Source organism: Carettochelys insculpta, chromosome 2 (assembly GCF_033958435.1).
Source record: "Carettochelys insculpta isolate YL-2023 chromosome 2, ASM3395843v1, whole genome shotgun sequence".
NCBI lineage: Eukaryota > Metazoa > Chordata > Testudines > Carettochelyidae > Carettochelys > Carettochelys insculpta.
This window is the reverse complement of record NC_134138.1, coordinates 38,857,016-38,877,600: the sequence shown is the minus strand read 5'-3', so window position 1 is coordinate 38,877,600 and position 20,585 is coordinate 38,857,016. Positions and strand designations below refer to the sequence as shown.

Below are 20,585 nucleotides of genomic sequence, written 5' to 3'. Positions count from 1 at the left end.
TACGTGATTCATATAACATCATGTGCTCTTTTATCATATTGCTAAAGGATCAGTCTTTGGCACTGAAGTCAGTATCAAAACTCACATTCACTTGGACTGAGGCAAAAGCTATTATTCTCTTGAGTTAATTTTTTTCTTTATTTCCAGTCAGGCATCATATTTCTTAAAACTCACTGATCTTGGAATCATCACTTTCAGACCACTCCAATGTTTAATTGAGTGCATCTTCCATAGTACTACAGAATATAGTTTCTTATTGTAGCATCTGGGTTTTTTAAAAAAAAAATGTTTCACACTTTATTCAGAGCCAAATGTACTACATGTGATTGCTTTTACCCTTACTGTTTTAACATTATATTATAGGTTTTAATATTTCTTCAATTAATATACTGCAGTTATAAAATGCAACAGCAAAGTTAAAATTAGAGGGTATCATTTGACGATCTCTTTGGTCAGTAAAAAAAGGAAAAATTATGCAACATTCTAGGAAATCATCTCATTACTTTTAATTTAGCATTGTAAACTTTGTTATAATTCCTAGAGGTGCCCAAATTCTCATGCCTGGCTGTTGAGTTGCTCCCTGAAGAGTTTTTTGGAATCCTGGCATTAAAATACTTAGATGGCAGAAGCGTCCTACGAAGTGTATTTAGATTGTGCATACAGGTTTAAAATGTTGAGAATTTTTATCAACAGAAAAGACTGTTCACAAAATGTTTTTGATTTATTGCTGTGTACACTGCAGATCCGTATCATTTATGCTTACAATATTTTATTCAAAAACTTGTATAAACCATGAGTTGGCATGTTAGAGAATACTGAAAAGGCATTAATCAACCTAAATAAACAAGTACACAGATCTAGCTAACAACTATGAAGTAGTTAATAAAATTTTAAGCAATTTTATTATAGAAAAAAGGTCTAAATGAGTAGTGCTTAATTATCTGGACTCCTCTGTGCTGGGCTCTCTTTTGATTGTATTAATGAAGCAGCTGGCCCATTGTTTCTCTTTAATTCCTCTATTGTTTTAAGAATATGTCACAGCTCTTTATTCTTTTATCAGGTGCTGTGCAGGAGGATCCACACAATACCTCATATTCCTACTGTATTTGCCAATGCACAAAGAAACCTCCAAAGCATTTTTCAAAGAAGGGGCACACATAATTTATAAGTTCTATTCGTTGCACTACTTTACTGTCAAGAATTTCAACAGTATTGGATTTGAATTCATTATAATTTTTATTAAACAATGTGGCTACATATAGATATAAGTACTCTGTTAATGTCGAAAATTAGAGATCTGGGCAGTAACTTCTGTCATACTGAAATGGGGGCATTCATCAGTATAGGAAATTATTCTGAACAGTCACAACGCTATGGTGTGCTGGCAGGGGGGGGGAGCAAAAACAAATGTGCAGATTGTGTCCTGTTATGGATTTGCAAATCCACCGCAAATGCTTAAAATCAAATACAGAGCAAGGATGATATAAAATAAACAAACTTATTTCCCCCAAGGCTGTTAAAAATACCTTTTTATAAAATGGGACCATTTCATTCAGAGAAGGTGGAGATTTAATTCAGTTAATTGTACCTGGAAGTCTTTATGGTCCATAGACTAATGCAAGCTGTTGATTAACTGACTTCTGATAGTCTTCTGACCCTCCTTTTTAAAAACGTATGTATACAGGAAATGGCCTCTTATGCTGTTGCAGTAACACAGTCAAAAACACTAAGCACAAAATATAGGCAGCCAAAACAATACTTTCAGACTCACTGGCACAAGGGGTTTGTATGCTGAAACTGTTTAAGTATGATGATTGGTTTCAGTAGCAATGATTTATTTTCTAACCTTGTATACCTAAGATATACAATCAAATATCCAGATTCAAAAGGTTCAATAGATTATTTTGATTAATAAGTTTTGTAAATACAAAACTGTGGCAGGATCAGTTGTATATTTTTAATAATTGTGTTTGTTTTCATTTACAGAGTAAGACAGTGCACTCCCTTGATGGAGTTACTCGTGTCTGTGTAATTCAGTTAAAATGTCCTTGCATTCCATTTAACCATTGCCTGTGTTTTTAGGGGAATTCGAACTATTTTTAGCAACCTGATCTTTAAAGTGGGTTCTAATAAAATCAACAAAGTTCCTATGAGAGACCATATGCTGCTGCTGATTTTTAAGCAAAGCTTCACCCATTTTAAGTCCATGGGGAACTCTGCTTAAAAATCAATGCCATTGTACAGCCCCTTCACTGTAAAGTTCTCAGAGAAAATCACTGATACAGAAGGAAGTAAATAAAGGCTGAGTTATGTATAAAATCTCAAAACTGACTTCCTCATTGTGGGGAGAGAAAATGAAGAGGCTATTGAAAAATCAAGCAAGTTTCTAATATATAGCTCGATATGTGTCATATAAAGTTTTATAGTAGTATACGTATCTTATCTCCTCAGTGTTCGCTGTCGTCCGACAGACTGAAGACATAGTATTACCACATCTCAATGTGATTTAATTGGTTCAATTTACTGTATATGTTTTATGCTAAAATTGGTTCCATATCTCGATAAGTCCAGAGGTAGTTCTGTTAGTGGTTTACAGCTACCCGTTGGTTGCACTTTATTATTTTTACAAATCAAATGTCTGTCACTCATACAGATAAATTAGAAAAGAAATCTTTAAATATAATGTCTCACAAAGATTTTTGCAGCATGGTACGTAATTATTATCCTGATTTTTGCCATTGAAAGAAACCATGAATTGCAGATAGCATGAATGAAGTTAAATGTTTTTATATTAGATACATTTTGCTTATACAATACTCTATAGGTACAGCCGTACAATATAATTGAAGCTTTGTCAGCTCTGTAGCCTAGCAACAGATAATACTGTTAGGTTACTGAATTGCTCCTGGTTGACAAGTAGGGAGTATTTTTGTGTTTATCATGTTTGCTAATGATGGGATCCCTTCCAAAAAGCTTGTCTTAATCTTAATTAGACTTTATCATCAGAGGTCTGCATGACATTGTGCAGAGACTGATTTCATAAATAATAAAAAGTGCAAGTGAAAAATTTGGCAGGAGAAGAAGATATTTAAGGCCACTGATTCTTGTACGAGCAGCATGAATTTCCAAAATGTAATCAAGTTTGAACTGTGACTCTATTCTTTATTATCAAAACTTGCAGTACACTTCACTGCAGTTTTGACAGCAATTATGAGTATGATTTATAAGCTTCCTGTTAGGAACCAGATCTGTTTGCACAAGAATCTTGATCGTTAGCATTACAAAGAACAGTAAGTCCATAGTTTTTCAGGGACATCTTTTTCCTTTCCATAGAACCTTAAGTTGTTTTGGTTAGTTTTATTTTGAAGTAGCAAAGAGTTACTTGTGTTTGCAGTGTAAGAGACAGACAAAGAGGATCCAAAAATAATATTTCCATTTGGTGGAAGCTATGAAAGTATCAGATAGCTGATTCAGTGTGTGATGCAATTTGATAAAGAAATCATGCCAATGCGGTTGGAATGTAATTTTTTGCTCTAGTTTGCACAATATGATATTATTCCACTTGCCCAACTTTCTCTGATTAAATAAGCATTCTAATTACTTGCATAACTAGTTAATTATATTTTCATTCAAATGAAAGCTAATAAGGAGTAGAAATAAATGCTTAAGCAATATCCGTTGATACTTTTTTTGTTGATCTTGGATTTGATGCCTAGATAATATATGTTAACTCAGTTTTGTTTGGCTGATTTTGTAGCTATCATTGTAGAACAGCTACGGAATTATACTTTCCATTTCATGGGTAGCCTCCAGGTCAGAATCTCTGTTGGTGTAAACTGACTTAGCTTCACTGACTTGTGACAAAACTGTTAATTTACACCAGCTCAGGATATTGTGATATGTGGCTTTGATTCTCTGAAACAAACTGTCCACGTGACTCTGTAAGCTATGCTGCCCCTGATGATCTTTGCTGATGTGATGATCAAATCATCTGGGGTCAGATTGGTCAATCTTAGCAGCCATGGGATTACTTGAGTAAATTACTTGTCTTCAGTGTAAATAAAGAGTTCACAATCTGTCCTGAAGGGCCTGATCCAAGGCACGTTTCATTAGTCAGACTCTGTCTATTAACCTCAGTGAGCTTTGGATCAGGCCATCAAGACTCGATTTTGCCTGGCGCATCTGGGTCTGCGGCACAGGAGATGGGGCAGGAAGCCTCATGCCAGCCTAGTCAAGCACCAGCACAAATGCAGTTTTTGCACTAAGTGCTCTCCTTAGTCCCGTTGGGGCAGTGAAGAGTGGCTGTTGCCCTGCCCTGGCCCCATCTTCACCTGCCCATGGCAAGGGACAAACTTGCAGTGTGATATGTGTAGTACACCTCATACCTATGGATGGAAAGTGCTGTGCAGCTGTTATGTTTCATGACAAAGGGATGGTACCAGCATGTCTGGGAGCTTGTCCATGTCTTGGAGCAGCAACTTAAAGGCAGAATTAAGCCTCAGTGACAGTAAACTACATGTATGTATAAACATATGTGCTTGACCCAGCCCATCAAATTCCACTTGCTACAATATTCTGTGTAGATTAACACAATGAAAGAACAAATGTATTTGTGAGGGAGGGGCATAATTCTTAGGAAAAATCCTAATTGGCTGTAAGCAGGCCCACTGACAGAGGGATGGAGGGAGGAGGTTATTTCGCCAGGGCCTGGCAATTCTAAAGGGCCCAGAGCTCCTGGCTAGGGCCACCACTACTGCAACTACACTCTCCTTTCCCGCCCGGGATGCAGTATGTCAAGGTTGTTCCTGAGCAGAAAAGTTGGTTCTTTTATTGTGGCACATTTCAATCCACACCCTCCTCTCATACAAATAAATTATGTGTTCACTGTATTCACAAGTAAAATACTGTAACTGGCTACAGAGCCACAAGCTAAAATCAGCTAGGTCACAGCGGTTATATCTAAGAGAGACTGATTATGTCCCCTCATCTGGTTCTCTTCTCACACTGGTTTTGCACCAGTGTAACTCCAATGGCTTCAACAGATGTTCTTGGGATTTACTCCAATGTGAGTGAGACACTAATCCAAAACATAGTCGTCAAATGCCTGGTTGGTTTTAGGTTTCTGGAGTTGTAGATACAGTTGTATTGTCTTCACTTTTCACCTCGTTAGTTCCAAAAGGAAATTGAGGAGAGTTGCCATCTTTGTATGCCCTAATTCCAGAAAGCAGAGACTCTTATGCTGCAGTGGTCCTGTTAGAATAAATTGTTTGTATACTGTGTAGCTACCTTCAACTGTTGTAATAACGAAGGGTGAAAGCAAAAAAGTTTTTTGCTTTGAAACTTTTATACTACTTTGAGGTCTGGAAGCTCAGCTTTATTTTTCCACTGAAACACATTGTCACTGATGCTGTTTTGTTTGCTCATCTTTGAAAGCTAATAGACTGGTTTAATTAATTGTCCAAGATTTCTCTAAAACAATGTCTTAATTCTTCCATTTAGCTGTGGCATATCATACACTGTTGTTATCTCCTCCACCAGATTTTTGCAACAAGTTGTTTTAAAACTATAATCTCTTTGAGGGGAAAAAAATGAAGTGCAGTTGAAAAGGCAGTTATGCTGAAAGATAAACACAGCAATATTACTTATCAAAATGAGTACAGTTTTGCTTGCCTAATGACTACAACATATAGCTTTTGCTATATATACAAAACCTTGGGGAACAAAAGCTTTATAATGTATAAAGTATGCAACATTATTTCAGGCATAACTATACTGGATATGTATCTAGGCCTGAGAGTGTAGATAACACAATATAAGTGCTTTGCCTGTCTAAACATGTTAAATAAATGAGCATTCACTATCACATTCAAATACATTAGTAGATGTACTTGCATTCTTAATTTTCTTTTTAATGCACTGCACGTGACATTTGCAGCACAGAGCTATAGTGTATTTTAGTGTTTGATTAAAGTTTTTCCCTTTCCTCCCCTTTTAAACAAACCTTTATTTGAATAATCCTTTATGAAACAGATCTTTGGCATATCTTCTTTCCAGGAAGTTCAGTCAATGTAAGCAGAGATAAAACAGTCATGTTATGAAAAATATTACATAATGAAAGATTTTTCAGAAAAAGATATTAGCAATCACCAAGGGGAGGGAAATAACCTTATGAGGAAATCTTTTTTGCATCTTCTGGAGTTTGTTTTTGTTTTGGTTTGATTTGGGGTTTGGTTTGGTTTGTTTTTTAATCTGCTCTGGAGGACGCACTTGGAATAAAACAGAAACTGTGGTATGAAAAAATACACAGGAAGTGCAGGAAAAAATAATATTTGGAAAGGTGCTAGTTACAATAGTTTTGCTTGTATCTGAGTTCTGGTAATGCCTGTTTTAGGAGACAAAAAGGATGAATTAGGGTGATCATACTTAAGTTAAATTTATTGTAGAGTATATGAATATATTTTTGTCATGGCTTCCTTAACAATATTTTGAAAATTCTTTCACAGCTAGCAATAGAACTTTAATGTGAGTTACCTGGAGATGTAATCCATCCCACTTAGAAAAGGAGTATAAAGACACAGCACCTTTGTTTGGAGTTCAGCTGGAGATGTATGTTTCCAATTAAATCTTTCTGATTTTATTTTTCATGTAGGGGGCCAGCTGTGGTGCACCACTACCAAAACCATCTCTGAGGGTGAAGAGCTAATTGCCTTTGTTGTGGATTTTGACTCAAGGCTACAAGCTGCCAGTCAGACGACTCTTACAGAAGGGATGTATCCTGCACGTCTGCTGGACTCAATACAACTGCTCCCTCAGCAAGCTGCTATGGCATCCATTTTGCCTACAGCTATTGTCAACAGTAAGTGGATAATATTGTACCATAGCTTTTGTTTTCTTCTGTTTTTTGTTACATTTCCTTTTTTCGATGCAGAAACCTGGGGTGGTGGCTGTACACAATAATGTTTGGCCCTTGCTCAGACAGCAGCTCCTGTAAACCTATTTGTGCAGTTGGCAGAATTAGAAAATCATAAAAATTAGAGATATAAAGACCTGTTAGGTCACCCTGGCCCACCCTCTTTTAGTGAGTGAAGGCTGGGTCCTTACAATGCATTTTAATATTTATCCAGACTAGTTTCCATTTCTCAAGCAATATAAATAGCTTCTATACCTCCTCTTTTGAGACTGCTTCAAAATGCAACAGAAGTCATTGCCAGGAATTGTCTTTACATTAGCTCCAGTTTGTGAAATAATTTGTATTGAAGAAGGATGCTTAAGCCCATTGACATTAAAGCTGTGGTGGGCAACTTGCAGCTCAAGAGCTACATATGGTTTGTCAGGGTAAGCTACTGGTTGGCCGCCAGACAGGTTGTTTACCTTGTATGCATAGATATGGCTGCCTGCAGCTCCCATTGGCTGCTGTTTGCCATTCCTGGCCAATGGGAGCTACAGGAAGTGATAACCAGAAGGTCCCTGCAGCCCATACCAATTCCCATAGCTCGTATTGGATTGCAGCCCCTGAGAGCTGCAGGCAGCCATACCTGTGAATGCAAAGTAAATAACCTGTCTAGCTGTCCACCAGTGGCTTACCCTGACCAATTGTAGATGAAAAGTTCATGTGTGGTGACATATTTTGATTTAGATTACTTTAAGCAGTATCACAATATGTCACTTGAATTGATCTAATTTTTTTTGTTTCAGAAGAGTTAAAAAATTGAACTGCATTTATTTCTGTTACATTGCCTTATAGCAGTTGTAGGTCCAGTATCCATATTCTCTTGTGAGTGGAGCTCCATAGCAAATGACCTCTGTCATTGTTCATTTCCTTTATGTGGTGCATCATGGTAACCACATGACTATACATGCATTATAGGAGATGTAGTCAGGTCAAGGAACTTAGCTAATTGGGAGGAATGGGAGCTGGAGCTCTGCCTACCTTAAGGTAAATGGGAAATACTCAACTGTTTTGTTTTGATCAGAAATATCTAAGGCTGTGTCTACACTTGCATTCCTCTTTCAAAAGAGGCATGCAAACGAGGGAAATTGAAAATGGAAATGAGGTACAGAAAGAAGAAAAGCAGTGTAGATGCAGCTCTTTCGACAGTAAAACCCATCTTCAAAAAGCACTCAGATTAGAGGGCCCTTGCCTGTTGTTGAAGTCCGTGCACTTTATCTTTGCCCCCCTCCACTGGGGGTTTGGGCTGGCTGAGGCTTCAGTCCCTCACCACCCTATCCAGGGTCATGTAGTAATTTTTATAGTCTAAAGGGGATCACAGTGCAATTAAGTTTGAGAACCCCTCGTGTAAGGCCTAAATTTTTCTGAAATATCTAGTGATTTCAGATTACTCGATTTTGAGAAGTTATGTCTTAGGTGAATTGGATGTTTAGACTGAGCGGAGGAGTCACCTGTTTAAAATGAGACCACTTTAGGGTGCCTCTGGTCATACGCCAAAATTGAGCCATACAAAATCACTAGTCACTTATGAAAATCTTGGCAGAAACTCAGATTTAAATTATCTTGGGTGAAACCTTGGCTCCACTGAAATTAGTGGGTATTTTGCCGCTAACTCTTGTGAGACCAGCATTTCAATAGGTTCTGTGTTCACCAGAAATAGTTAGGTCTTTCTTCCTCCTGAGAAAGCTAAAGAGAATTCCAGGAGTGGGGTTCTTTCTCACAGGATGATAAAAACAAAGGACCTATCTTCTACTTGTAAACATAAAGATTCCCATATTCATCTTCCGTGGCGCTGTATGTTATGTGTTTTACATTCCATTGGGATGATGGGTATTGACTAATTATAAAATCACAGCTCCTAGAAACTCTTTTTTTGCATACTGAAAAGTGGAATATTAAGGATCAGCCAACAATAACTGGTCATAGCATATTTCAAATTGTAACAAGAACCCAAGGAACAAAGGAAGCACAAGCTTGTTGGTTCGAGTAATAAATGCATTATGAGATTTTAGGCCCCAAAGAGACCATTATGTTCCACCTGACTATCGATGCAACAACAGCTGTACTCAGTGATACCTGCCTAGATCGCAATAACTCATGGTGGAACTACAGCACAGTTTTGGAAAAACATCCAGTCTTAGTTTAAACCATGCAAGGCCCTGGTTCTGCAAAAAGGTATGTACATGCCTAAATTAAGCACACATATAAAACTTTGCAGGATCAGGGACCAAGTGATTGGAGAATGTCTATTGTTAGATATTTGCATGGTGCGTTAATACAGCTGAAACAAACTATGAACTGTATTTCACTTAAAAATGTTGGTGTCCTAAAAAACTTACTTCCATGGGGTTTTTTTATTAATTGGTTATTTTATTTAATGCACATTGGCATGTAAAACAGACATACAAATGTTTTACTTTATTCTCGAAAATGACATTGTATGAAACCTGTGGCTGCCTTGCCAACATTTTATTAAGTAAGCTAAGCTGTTTCTTTGGAAATTTTAAAGGACATGAGCCTATCATGTGACTTATTTATGCTGAATGTGCTGTGACTGACCTGCATCTGGTTATATTTGCTTGTAGAGGATATATTCCCTTGCAAATCATGTGGCATTTGGTATCGGAGTGAGCGGAATTTGCAGGCTCATCTCATGTACTACTGCAGTGGGAGGCAAAGAGAAGGGTCTCAGCTCTCAGAGGAGAATGAAGATAATGCTCATCAGATATCCAGTATTTGTCCCTTTCCGCAGTGCACCAAAAGTTTTTCTAATGCAAGAGCTCTGGAAATGCACCTAAATTCTCACAGTGGTAAGTGCAATGTATCCCCACTGTAGATTTAACTAGTCCTTAAACATTACCCTATAAGTCTTATCTTCTTCAATAAGCCTCTAAATGTAAGCAATGCAATCAAGAACTGGAAGTAGATATTAAAGTCAGGCATTTCTGGACTATATTATATAGCCCATGTACTGCTCATATGTAATCTGTTTGTCTTTGGGACCTATTTAATCTACCAATACTGCATTTATCTGACCTCCTTGTGCACTTACATAAATCCAAACTGTTGGTCATTTAATGACTTAAAGGCACTCAGATGTTTAAACAAAGGTGTAAAGCTTTGTCCACAGGTGCAGGAAGGAGGAAGGCAGGGCTGCTGCAGCATTTCTAGGTTTGCACTCATCTTCTGTCTTCTGCCAGCTCCAGAAGCCCCACATCCTGGCCTCTGGGCAGCTCTCCCAGTGTCTCAGTGGCCTTGCTGCAGGCTCCATTGCCTCCATCCTTGGAGTCCTGCCCACCCTTCTGGGGATCCACCATCCCACCTCCCGCACACACCTCCAGATTCCTGCTGACCCTACTGCAGGCTCCCCTGGCTCCTCCAAAGTGTCTCTGTAGCCCTGCCATGGACTGCTCTGGCTCTCCCAGGAGTCCCACCACCCACCTGCCCTTCCACTTACACAGTTGGCCCTCGGGGTCCTGCCAGCCACAGGGTTCCACAGCCTTCCAGGGCTCTACAGCTGACCCCAGCTGTGGGCCAAGCCTGAGGCAGTGAGAGTTGTCTGCTCTCCTGAACAAACTGAAACCCATTTGAATCAGTGGTGTCCAACCATCCAACGGGGAAGACTTATCAAACTGATCTGAACAGGTCCAAAGTGTGTGGAGGGGTGCAACTCAGCACCCTCACTCCAAAAATAGATCCAGAACCACGGGCTTTGTCCCTTCAGAAGGTTAGTATTTAGTTATAGGGTGTGCACTAGAAACTCCTAAGTTATTCTAGATCTAACAGTGACTCCCACTGTAGTCTTGTATCATATCTCAGCCTCAGAATTCAGTTTCCTTTATTATAAAATAGAAATATTACTTCCTGTTCATGAGAGAGCTGCGATTTGGCATAAAATTAGACCCATTATAAAGTATCTTGAAGTGTTCTGTTTAAATTTAGCTTTGATTTGCTCAGATTATTGAGAAATCACAAGTTGTGAATGCTGAGAACGTTCCACAGTTAGGATTCCTCTAAGCATACAAAGTGTGCAGATGAGAAAGGTTGTGCTGTCAACCCCAAGAAGTTTACTTGTCTGTATAGTGAAATGTGTACTAATGTATGCCTGGTAAGAGGCAAGGGTCTCCAGAATTCTCTGTGGACCTCAAGGAGTGAGTGGGAGTTATGGTGGGATTATGTATATTTTAAACTTTCACGTTTGAGAGCCTCAGACCAATGTATCCTCACAACTTGATGCCATCCAAGGTTTCCAGCACAAAGTCTCTCTCTCTCTCTCTCTCTCTCTCTCTCTGGCAGATCTATTAAAGGCCAAAGAGTTCCACTGATGGAACTTATGCAATTTGCAGGCATACCTTTGCCAATTGTGTACATACATTGAAATTACTGTCTTTAATTGCATCATTGCATCCCATTTTTCAAAAATTACATTATAATATAATTACATTTTGCATTTTAGTATCATGGGGCATGTCAACACTATTGAGTTATTTCAAAACAGCTTTGCTAGTGTTGACACTACACACACGCTATTTCGAAATATAATTTAATTAGCAGGTTTGTTATTTTGAAATCAGTAAACCTCATTGCAAGAGGAATAATGGCAATTTTGAAATAGCTATTTTGAACTAGGTGCTATTAAAACCTGGATTAGTACTATTTTGAAATATCCCATGATGGCGTTTAATGGCACTATTTCAAAATAGGCATGTGTCCAGAAATGCTGTTTCAAAATAGCTGGGTGCTATTTCGAAATGTATTTTGTGTGTAGTTGTGTTATTTCAAAATAAGATTTTTGGAATTATCTGTAACCTTGTAGTTGTGTGTAGTACTTTATATATGTCCTTGAAAGTCATTTATATGAAAATACCTGGTAAACCATAGCATATTACATTTCCAGGCTAACAGTGCAGTGTAAAAGGGAAAATGTGCAATATGTATCTGCTCTTTCCCAGAATGTGCTGCTACTTGAAAAGTTCATGTGTAGTGCATGGATAAGAAAATGATGAAAATGCATATTATGAAAGGAAAGTTCATATGACAAATCTGAGACTAAATGAATGAAGGGGACTTAGCTTCAGCAATGCTTAATGTTTAGGCGTCATGAGCCCAATGGAATACACTGCTCTGAGTTGGAAGCCTGGGCTCCTTGTGTAATTCATGAGAGGAGTTAGGTACCTATCAAATGCATTTCAGTAAGTGGGGAACTGCCTAAACTAGCCAGTAGGAATTCCTGACTGGGGTGGGATTTATGAGCCTAAATTTGGAAGGTGGGAGTATTCAGCAGTCACAAGATTTAAGCAACTAAGTCAAGTCATCCCTTTCTTGGAAAAAAAAATGGTAGGAGATAGTGGTCTCCTGGTACCCAACAGTTGAGCAATTAGGGTACTTGCCTGAGATGTAGGAGACCCAGGGCTGAATCCATATTCTGGAGCAGAGAGTGCCCTGAGTCTCATGTTGTTGGTCATTTTGTGACAGGCAACAATCATTCTCTCCTGCTAGAGCTGTTCCACCTTTATTAAAATGCTTAAATATTCATTAAGCCAGAGAGAATGATTCAATAAGCCAGTGCTTTGGTCATGCATCCGGGAGATCCAAGTTCCAGTCACTATGCCGGTAAACATTTAAGTAATTTTTATGGAGTAGAAACGAATGTGCTCAGGATTAGGCAGCAGCTGAGCAGTGCTTGTGGGGATCTAAATGCGGACTTAGGAAACGAAAGTGTAAGTTAGGCACCTAAGTCCCTTTATGGGTTTAGCCCTAAGGTAATAAAACACCTGGCATTTTTTTCATGACACAGAAATTAGTGTAAGTGTAGAAGGATAAAAATACATGTTTACAAAGTGTTTTTTAGGCTTAAAGAAATAAATGTACTGTATTATATTGTATTAACTGAGAATTAATATGTGATCTTGTAATTAAGGACTGTCTCATACTGATTAAATATGACAGGACACAGTTAAAAGATTTGCAAACTGCCTGACTTTTGAATGCAGAACTAAGCAATGTTTACCATGCTGGTAATGCTGTTGTTAGTGCACATTATTTTTATTACCCTTAAATCAATGGAAGTTCATATTCTCCACAAAGATTATTTAGAAATATATTGCCTTATGCTACATTAATTCAAATGCTATAAGAACATTTTTATTTGTGTGAGAGAAATTATGGATAGACTAGAGCAGCATTTCCTAAACTAATCTGGCCAGAGAACACAATCTAAATATTACTGAAATACCATACTATTTTGATAAACACATAATTTCTTATTTAATATTTTAGAAGGAATTTCTTTTACAGAACACCTAGTCACATTGCATGGAACACCAGTGTTCACGTTACACAGTTTGAGAAACACTGGACTAGAAAAATTATTTTGGCCTAAATAATTTGTTTAGGTCTCTGATAAAGGTCAAGGCCTTCCTTTTCAACTCAGTGAGACTATTCACATAAGTAATAGTTACTCACATGTGACGGAGGCTTAAGAGGACCCCATTAATCAGACAGTAAAGCAAGGTGCCTTCTACCTATCTCTAGTGAGATAGAAATTAGATACTGCACTGTTGTTCATTTTGAAAGCAATGAGGGATAATCTCAGTGTTACATACTGTTCCTGTTTCAGAACAGGTTCTAAATATAATGTTGCAAAATCTGTGTAAATTTCTTCTGAATGTTTAATGGTGGCCACATCAGCCTGTGTGACAGATGCCACATTGGCAGATATCAGGAGCTGAACCAGGGACTACACAGGAAAAACTATAAGTCTCTATAGATTGTTCTAAAGAACTAGGTTCTAGCTGAGTGTTATAACAGACCTACATCCTCTGTGAACCAGCTCAGAGGTGGACATAGAACACCCACTAACCAATGAGTTACACACTTCCATGGGCAGGTCATCCCGAACTTTTAAGGCCCACTGCAGTTCATATCCTGAACGAGCCCCACATGTAATGGCCACAGGGCACTTTGACCAGCTCAAGGTCTCAAAGAATGAGTTAACGCAGCTTGAGCTAAAGTCTCATCATGACACAGTGCTTTGCACTGCTCCAGTGTCACAGTCCAGGAGTAGACCTAGTTTAACCGACCACGTGCAAGTGCAAGTACACATGATATTTTAAATCTGAATCAACCACAGATAGTTTTCCCTCCAAATGTTTCTTCATTAAACTCATAAAAGCCATGGACTCCTCTTTAGGCAATAAAGGTCTTTATTGTTCTTCCAGCGGAGAACTCTGGCCTTGCAAGCATTTACTGCTTGCATACACTCTGAAATACATTCTCATTCTCTGCAGAGATTGTGGGCAGAGTTTGAATTGCTTCTGTTTTTTCACTGCTCTTGATAGGAAGAGCTGTGGTAAGTTCATATGTAAGAAAAGTATGTCTTATTCCCATGGCTGGCATTTTGTCATGGTGGCTGTGAAATGACTGTAAAAAACTTATTTGTTTAGGTCTCCAAACTGACTGGCTTTGCCTGCAAACTGAGTGGTATGTGAGATCACACCTCCACTTGGATTTGTCCTATCCACCTGTCTGTCTCTGTTCACAGACAGAGGGATGGGCAAAACGAGAGTAGCTTCACAACCTCATGGACCAGGTCACAACACCCAGATTGGAGAGCCAGGCTCAGACTAGCAGGGCAACAGCTGCCACTATGGATGAGTGTGGTGTGGGCTCACTCTTCACCTCTCCTGGACCTAACCTTTGCACAACCTCCTCCTCCTTTTGTACATGCTGATGTAGCAAAAACTGCACTATTTGATGAACTTTCTGTGACCTTTCTCACACCTTTGCCATGGAATTTACCAAAAATTTCCATTCTGAAATTGGAGCATTATTCCATACCTGCAATAACTGCATGTGGCCTTTAAATTTAGATAGTGCAGGGCTAAAAGAAATACTTCCTTCTATGACCTTTTTCCTCCTATTCTAGCTGTCCTCCTTCCTTAGTCTCTCAGCTCTCCTGCTAAATTCCCAATCCAGAGCCCTGGATCTTCTTTCCCGCATAGGCAACCCATCGCCCAAGCAGGTGCTGGCCATCAGTAATGGAGGTCATTGGCAATGTGCTGCATGCAACTCCGCCTCTGATTCAATGCTCTTTATAGGACCCATCTCAGTTTCAGGACAATTGATCACTATTGCCTAGATGTGCTTCTGTGAACAGAGAAAAGTAAACATACTCCTGAACCTTTTGATTTCCCACAGCCCTATTGAATATCCAGGTATGGACCATCAGACCTCAGAGCTGATTGATGTATTGGGAACACCAGGTTTTCTCCAAGTGGAAATTACTATTTCTGAAACTGAATCCATACTCCTGAGTAGCTGGAGCTGTTCCACTGATCTTTTCCCTACTCTCACCTGTTATTATTAATGGGAAGCTCATTGCTTCGTATCTGAAATGGCAAACCCATGCTGAACTCAATATGGAAAATGAGCCAGTTCATGGCATATGTAGTCACAGTTGATTACTCTGGGAACCTCCTCGAGTAATTGGTTAAAACACATTTGATTTGATTCATACATTACCTGACTGATCAATAGGGATGAACACATGGGAAACATTTTCATCAGAGGAACATGAGTTCTTCTCCTGATATTTATATTCTCTTTGTGATTGCTCTTCCTGGTATTCTTCATGAAGGGAAAGTGCTTACCCTAACTTGTTGTGTGTTGTTTATCTTGTCCATAGGAGTGAAAATGGAAGAATTTCTCCCACCTGGTGCTAGTCTGAAATGCACAGTTTGTAACTACACAGCAGACTCAGTAATTAACTTTCATCAGCACCTGTTTTCACATCTCACTCAAGCTGCCTTCAGATGCAATCACTGCCATTTTGGCTTCCAGACTCAGAGGGAGCTACTGCAGCACCAAGAGCTACATGTCTCTGGCAACAAGCTGCAGAGAGAAAATGACATTGAGCACTCTCCAGGTGGTACTGAGGAAGCTTTACAGCCAGCAACAGACCTTCTGAACAGGAACGAAGTTCCTCTGAGCCAAAAGACCATGCAGACTAAGGATGCAAGTTCGGACACTGAGCTTGACAAATGTGAAAAAAAGACTCCACTTTTCCTTCCAGTCCAGAGGCCAGAAACACAGCCTGTGACAAATAAACAAAGCTTTTCATACACTAAAATAAAATCTGAACCATCTAGCCCAAGACTTGCCTCATCCCCAGTTCAGCCAAATATTGGCCCTTCTTTTCCTATGGGACCTTTTCTCTCTCAATTTGCTTTTCCCCAGGACATCACAGTGGTTCCTCAAGCTTCAGAGATCTTAGCGAAAATGTCTGAACTTGTCCACCGGAGACTGAGGCATGGCAGCAGCAGCTATCCTCCTGTAATCTACAGTCCATTGATGCCAAAAGGGGCTACCTGTTTTGAATGTAACATAACATTCAACAATTTGGACAACTACCTGGTACATAAAAAACATTACTGCAGCAGCCGGTGGCAGCAGATGGCAAAGTCACCAGATTTTTCCAGCATTTCTGAAAAAATGCCTGAGGCTGTGAGTCCCAACAACGGCCAAAGTTCTTTAAACATTCTGAATACTACTCCCCATACTTCAGATGCAGATAATCAGCTTCTTCAGACATCTTGCATCAACTCCTCCACTGTCTTAGATTTGATTGGGCCAAACAGTAAGGGTCATGAAAAAGAATTTTCTGCACAGGCTAAGAAGCTTTCGGTTGCAACCAATAATGATGAGAAAATGAATGGAAAACCTGCTGATGTGAAGAACCCCAATGCTCCTTTAGTAGAAGGAGAAAGTGATCCCAGCAAAACCACATGTGAAGCTTGCAATATTACTTTCAGCAGACATGAAACTTACATGGTCCACAAACAATATTATTGTGCCACACGCCATGATCCTCCACTGAAGAGATCTGCTTCCAGCAAAGTGCCTGCTATGCAGAGAACAATGCGTACACGTAAACGAAGGAAGATGTATGAGATGTGCCTACCAGAGCAGGAGCAAAGGCCACAGCTAGTTCAGCAGCGGTTTCTTGAAGTAGCTAATCTTGGCAACCCTTGCACATCCACTCAAGAATCAACAGAAAGTCTTGGAGAATGTTACCATCCACGCTGTGATATCTTTCCAGGAATAGTCTCAAAGCATTTAGAAACTTCACTGTCCATTAGCAAATGTATTCCAGTTTCAAAGTGTGACACTCCACACTCCACAATTTCTTGCTTGGAGATGGATGTACCCATAGATCTCAGCAAAAAATGTTTATCACAGTCAGACAGGACATCCACCTCTCCAAAAAGGCTGCTGGACTACCATGAGTGCACAGTTTGCAAGATCAGTTTTAACAAGGTAGAGAACTACCTGGCTCATAAGCAAAATTTTTGCCCTGTCACTGCACATCAGCGTAGTGACATGGGACAGCTTGAGAGCAAAGTGTTTCCAAACCCAGAAAGTGAACGAAACAGCCCTGATATCAGTTATGAAAGAAGCATAATCAAATGTGAGAAAAATGGAAACTCGAAACAGTCTTCTCCCAATGGAAACTTGTTTTCTACCCACTTAGCTACTCTTCAAGGACTTAAAGTCTTTAGTGAAGCAGCCCAGCTTATTGCTACAAAAGAAGAAAACAAACATTTGTTTCTTCCACAATGCCTTTACCCTGGAGCAATAAAAAAAGCTAAAGGAGCAGATCAGCTTTCTCCATATTATGGAATAAAGCCAAGTGATTACATTTCTGGTTCTCTTGTCATTCATAACACTGATTTAGATCAAAGCACAAACACAGAAGGTGAATCTCTTAAAGGCCAGATACCTTCAAATGGGTGTGCTGTGCAGAAGAAAGAGTCTCTTCCATTATTGCCAAAAAACAGAGGCATGGTAATAGTTAATGGTGGACTAAAACAGGAGGAAAGACCTGCAATAAATCAACAGCAAGAGAACATTTCCCAGAATCCGCAACATGAAGATGGGCACAAATCTCCCTCTTGGATCTCTGAGAATCCTTTAGCTGCAAATGAAAATGTCTCTCCAGGAATTCCTACAGCTGAGGAACAGTTGTCTAGTATAGCAAAAGGTGTGAATGGTTCTACCCAGGCCCCAACCAGTGGGAAATATTGCCGACTCTGTGACATCCAGTTCAACAACCTTTCAAACTTTATAACTCACAAGAAGTTTTATTGCTCGTCACATGCCGCAGAACATGTCAAATGAAACAGTGAAACCTTTGGTACCTGTGTTTAGTATATTGTTCCATACAGTCTAAGGAAAGCTGTTTGAATTACATCTGGACAATCAGATAATTCATTATTGCTGAGTTGAAGACTTCAAGGTGTAATTTCATTACAGTCCATTAGTAAAGTGTATTATTGGTGCCATTTTCAAAAATATTAATTTATTTTACCAGCAGTATTCATAGCTGTAGTTATGTTATTTTTTATTTAAAAACTTTATATTAAAGTCATCTGTAATGTTATTGTATAGTTATTGTGTAGCACATATGGTTTGCACTGTAAAGTAGATTTTAAAGAATATAGTCACAAACAATACAGAAAAGCATTTTAGAAATAGCTTCAAAAGCACTTGTGTATCCTGATTTTTTTCTTCTATGCTGTTGCAGATATATGTATATGCTAAAATATAACTTGCAAAAAAGTTTCAACTATGCTATAAAGTTCGCCTTAAAAATTCAATTTTTTGAACTATTGGGCTCAGTTTGCACTTTATATTTTAGCAGATACAGTACTTTAGTCATTAGGCTTTGCATTTGTATGTAGCAGTATGTTTCTGTCCACTTTCTTAATCTGAAACGTACGTTAAATGAAGATGGCAATTTTTTCCTTGTAAAGTACTTGTCTTTTCTTTCGCTGATGCATCTCTGTCTCAGTTTTTAAAATTTTGCTGTTAAATGCAATACTTTATAAAGAATGAACAAAATTACTGGAAGCAGTATTGTACGTAATGAAGTCATATCAATCAGTTTTATCTTTTGAAAGGCACAGTCTAAAATGAAACCCTAAACTTAATGCTGCAAGTATGAATCTAATTCATATATAAGATGTATTTAAATATAAGAGTAGCAATACTGCAACTGGTGATCACAAAGATAATGTTCTACTTCTGATAGAAACAATTTCTCAACAAATGTTGTTACTATGCATGTATATGGATGGAATAAAATTCCAGATCATTGGAGATGTTTGGCAGTAATTGTTTGTTTTGTTTTGTTTTTTGTTTTGTTTGCAAAGGGTGTAGAAACCAAAAAAATTAAGTGGGGCATTTAGGGAAAGGGTAATATCATTTACTCTGTACAAGAAGTAAATATCTCTCCAAACAATTTAAAAGGTGAGAATGAACAGGTTGAGGCCTATTATGTGCATGATGGTTCTTGAACTGGAACCAAGAAATGCATACATCAGTGAAAAACAAGGGCTGTTTTTTGACATGCTGAAGTCAGTGGAACAGCACTGGTTTACACCAGCTGAGAAGATCACCCTGTGTCTTTTAATCCCACCAGTGATTTATAAAAAAACAAAATGCCAGCATTATCCAAACGAACAGTACTTTCCTTTATAGTAATTGATCTTTTGTTTTAAAAAGTTGCACAGGCTAGGTTAATAAATAATAAATGCTCGTCAAGAATGGATGTATATTAGGTATCAAAGTGGTGAACAAAGACTGTTTATCCTGATTTCCCAACCATGCAGTTTATTATCCACTGTTTCAGACACATTTAATGTGGGGGGAAATATTGGTGCATTTTTATCTTATGCATTTGTAAGTAAGCCCTTCGCATGAGTATGTCAAATAAACAGCTTTAGTTAGTTCATTTTAGTTCTTCCATCAGCTCAGTGCAAACACTCAAACACAAAAAGGGATAATATTTGTATCAAATAGCCATGTAGAGCCTGAAAACGTTTTATTTTTCAGTTGTGGAGATTTCTTGCTGTTTCTGGACAATACGAGGAATAAAAGTACTAGATTCAAATTTTGTAAAAAGGGTTTGATTTGTTTGCATATTCAAGAAACCAATGTAAAATGCCTAATACACACCTGCATAGCTGGCTTGTGTATACTCAAACACAAAGCACCAATGTGGGCTGCATCTAGAGCTTACTCAATTTTCAAAATGAAGACCCAAGAATTTTACAATCTGTATTCATGCTAATTTCAGCCCCCTTCTGCATTTCAGCTTCAGGCACACATATGGAATTATTGGAGCTTCACCCGTTAGTCTTTGGTAAGAAGAAGTGGTGACCTCAGTCACCATTTTATGGGCCACATTCTCATTACGTTACATTACTCTGCAATAACCAGAGTTAGTCTGCTAGTTTAAGTAGATTAGATTTACACAGCGGCAACTGAAATTTAAAATATCTTATTAAACTTGAAATATGTCATTTCTTTCTATTCTACCATACACATTTTAAGAAGCAAAAAAAAAAAAAAATGCACACACTTTCAGAGTACATTTAAAATTGAAGAAGGCTTAACCTGGACTGAATTTGGTGATTTAGAATTTATAGTGGATTCTATAGATCAGTCTATATTTCACTCTCCTTTATTTAGACATAATACGCTGAGGCTACCTATACGCTAGAGATTTTTGTCAACAAAACTCAAGGAGCGTCCACATTACGAATGCATTCTGTCAACAGTAAATCGACAGAAC

At 38.5% G+C, this 20,585-nt stretch overlaps 1 protein-coding gene across 4 annotated transcripts in view; it reads left to right on the top strand.

Moving 5' to 3' along the window:
- The window catches only part of ZFPM2 (zinc finger protein, FOG family member 2), a 484,892-nt gene extending 465,789 nt beyond the window's left edge, over window positions 1-19,103 (top strand). For all 4 annotated transcript variants that reach the window (XM_074986765.1, XM_074986763.1, XM_074986762.1 and 1 more), the window contains 3 exons: window positions 6,650-6,856; window positions 9,535-9,759; window positions 15,636-19,103. In XM_074986765.1, the coding sequence (XP_074842866.1) occupies window positions 6,650-6,856; window positions 9,535-9,759; window positions 15,636-18,127 (2,924 nt within the window). In that variant the 3' untranslated portion in view covers window positions 18,128-19,103. The remainder of the gene's footprint in view (window positions 1-6,649; window positions 6,857-9,534; window positions 9,760-15,635) is intronic.
- Window positions 19,104-20,585: the final 1,482 nt, after the last annotated feature.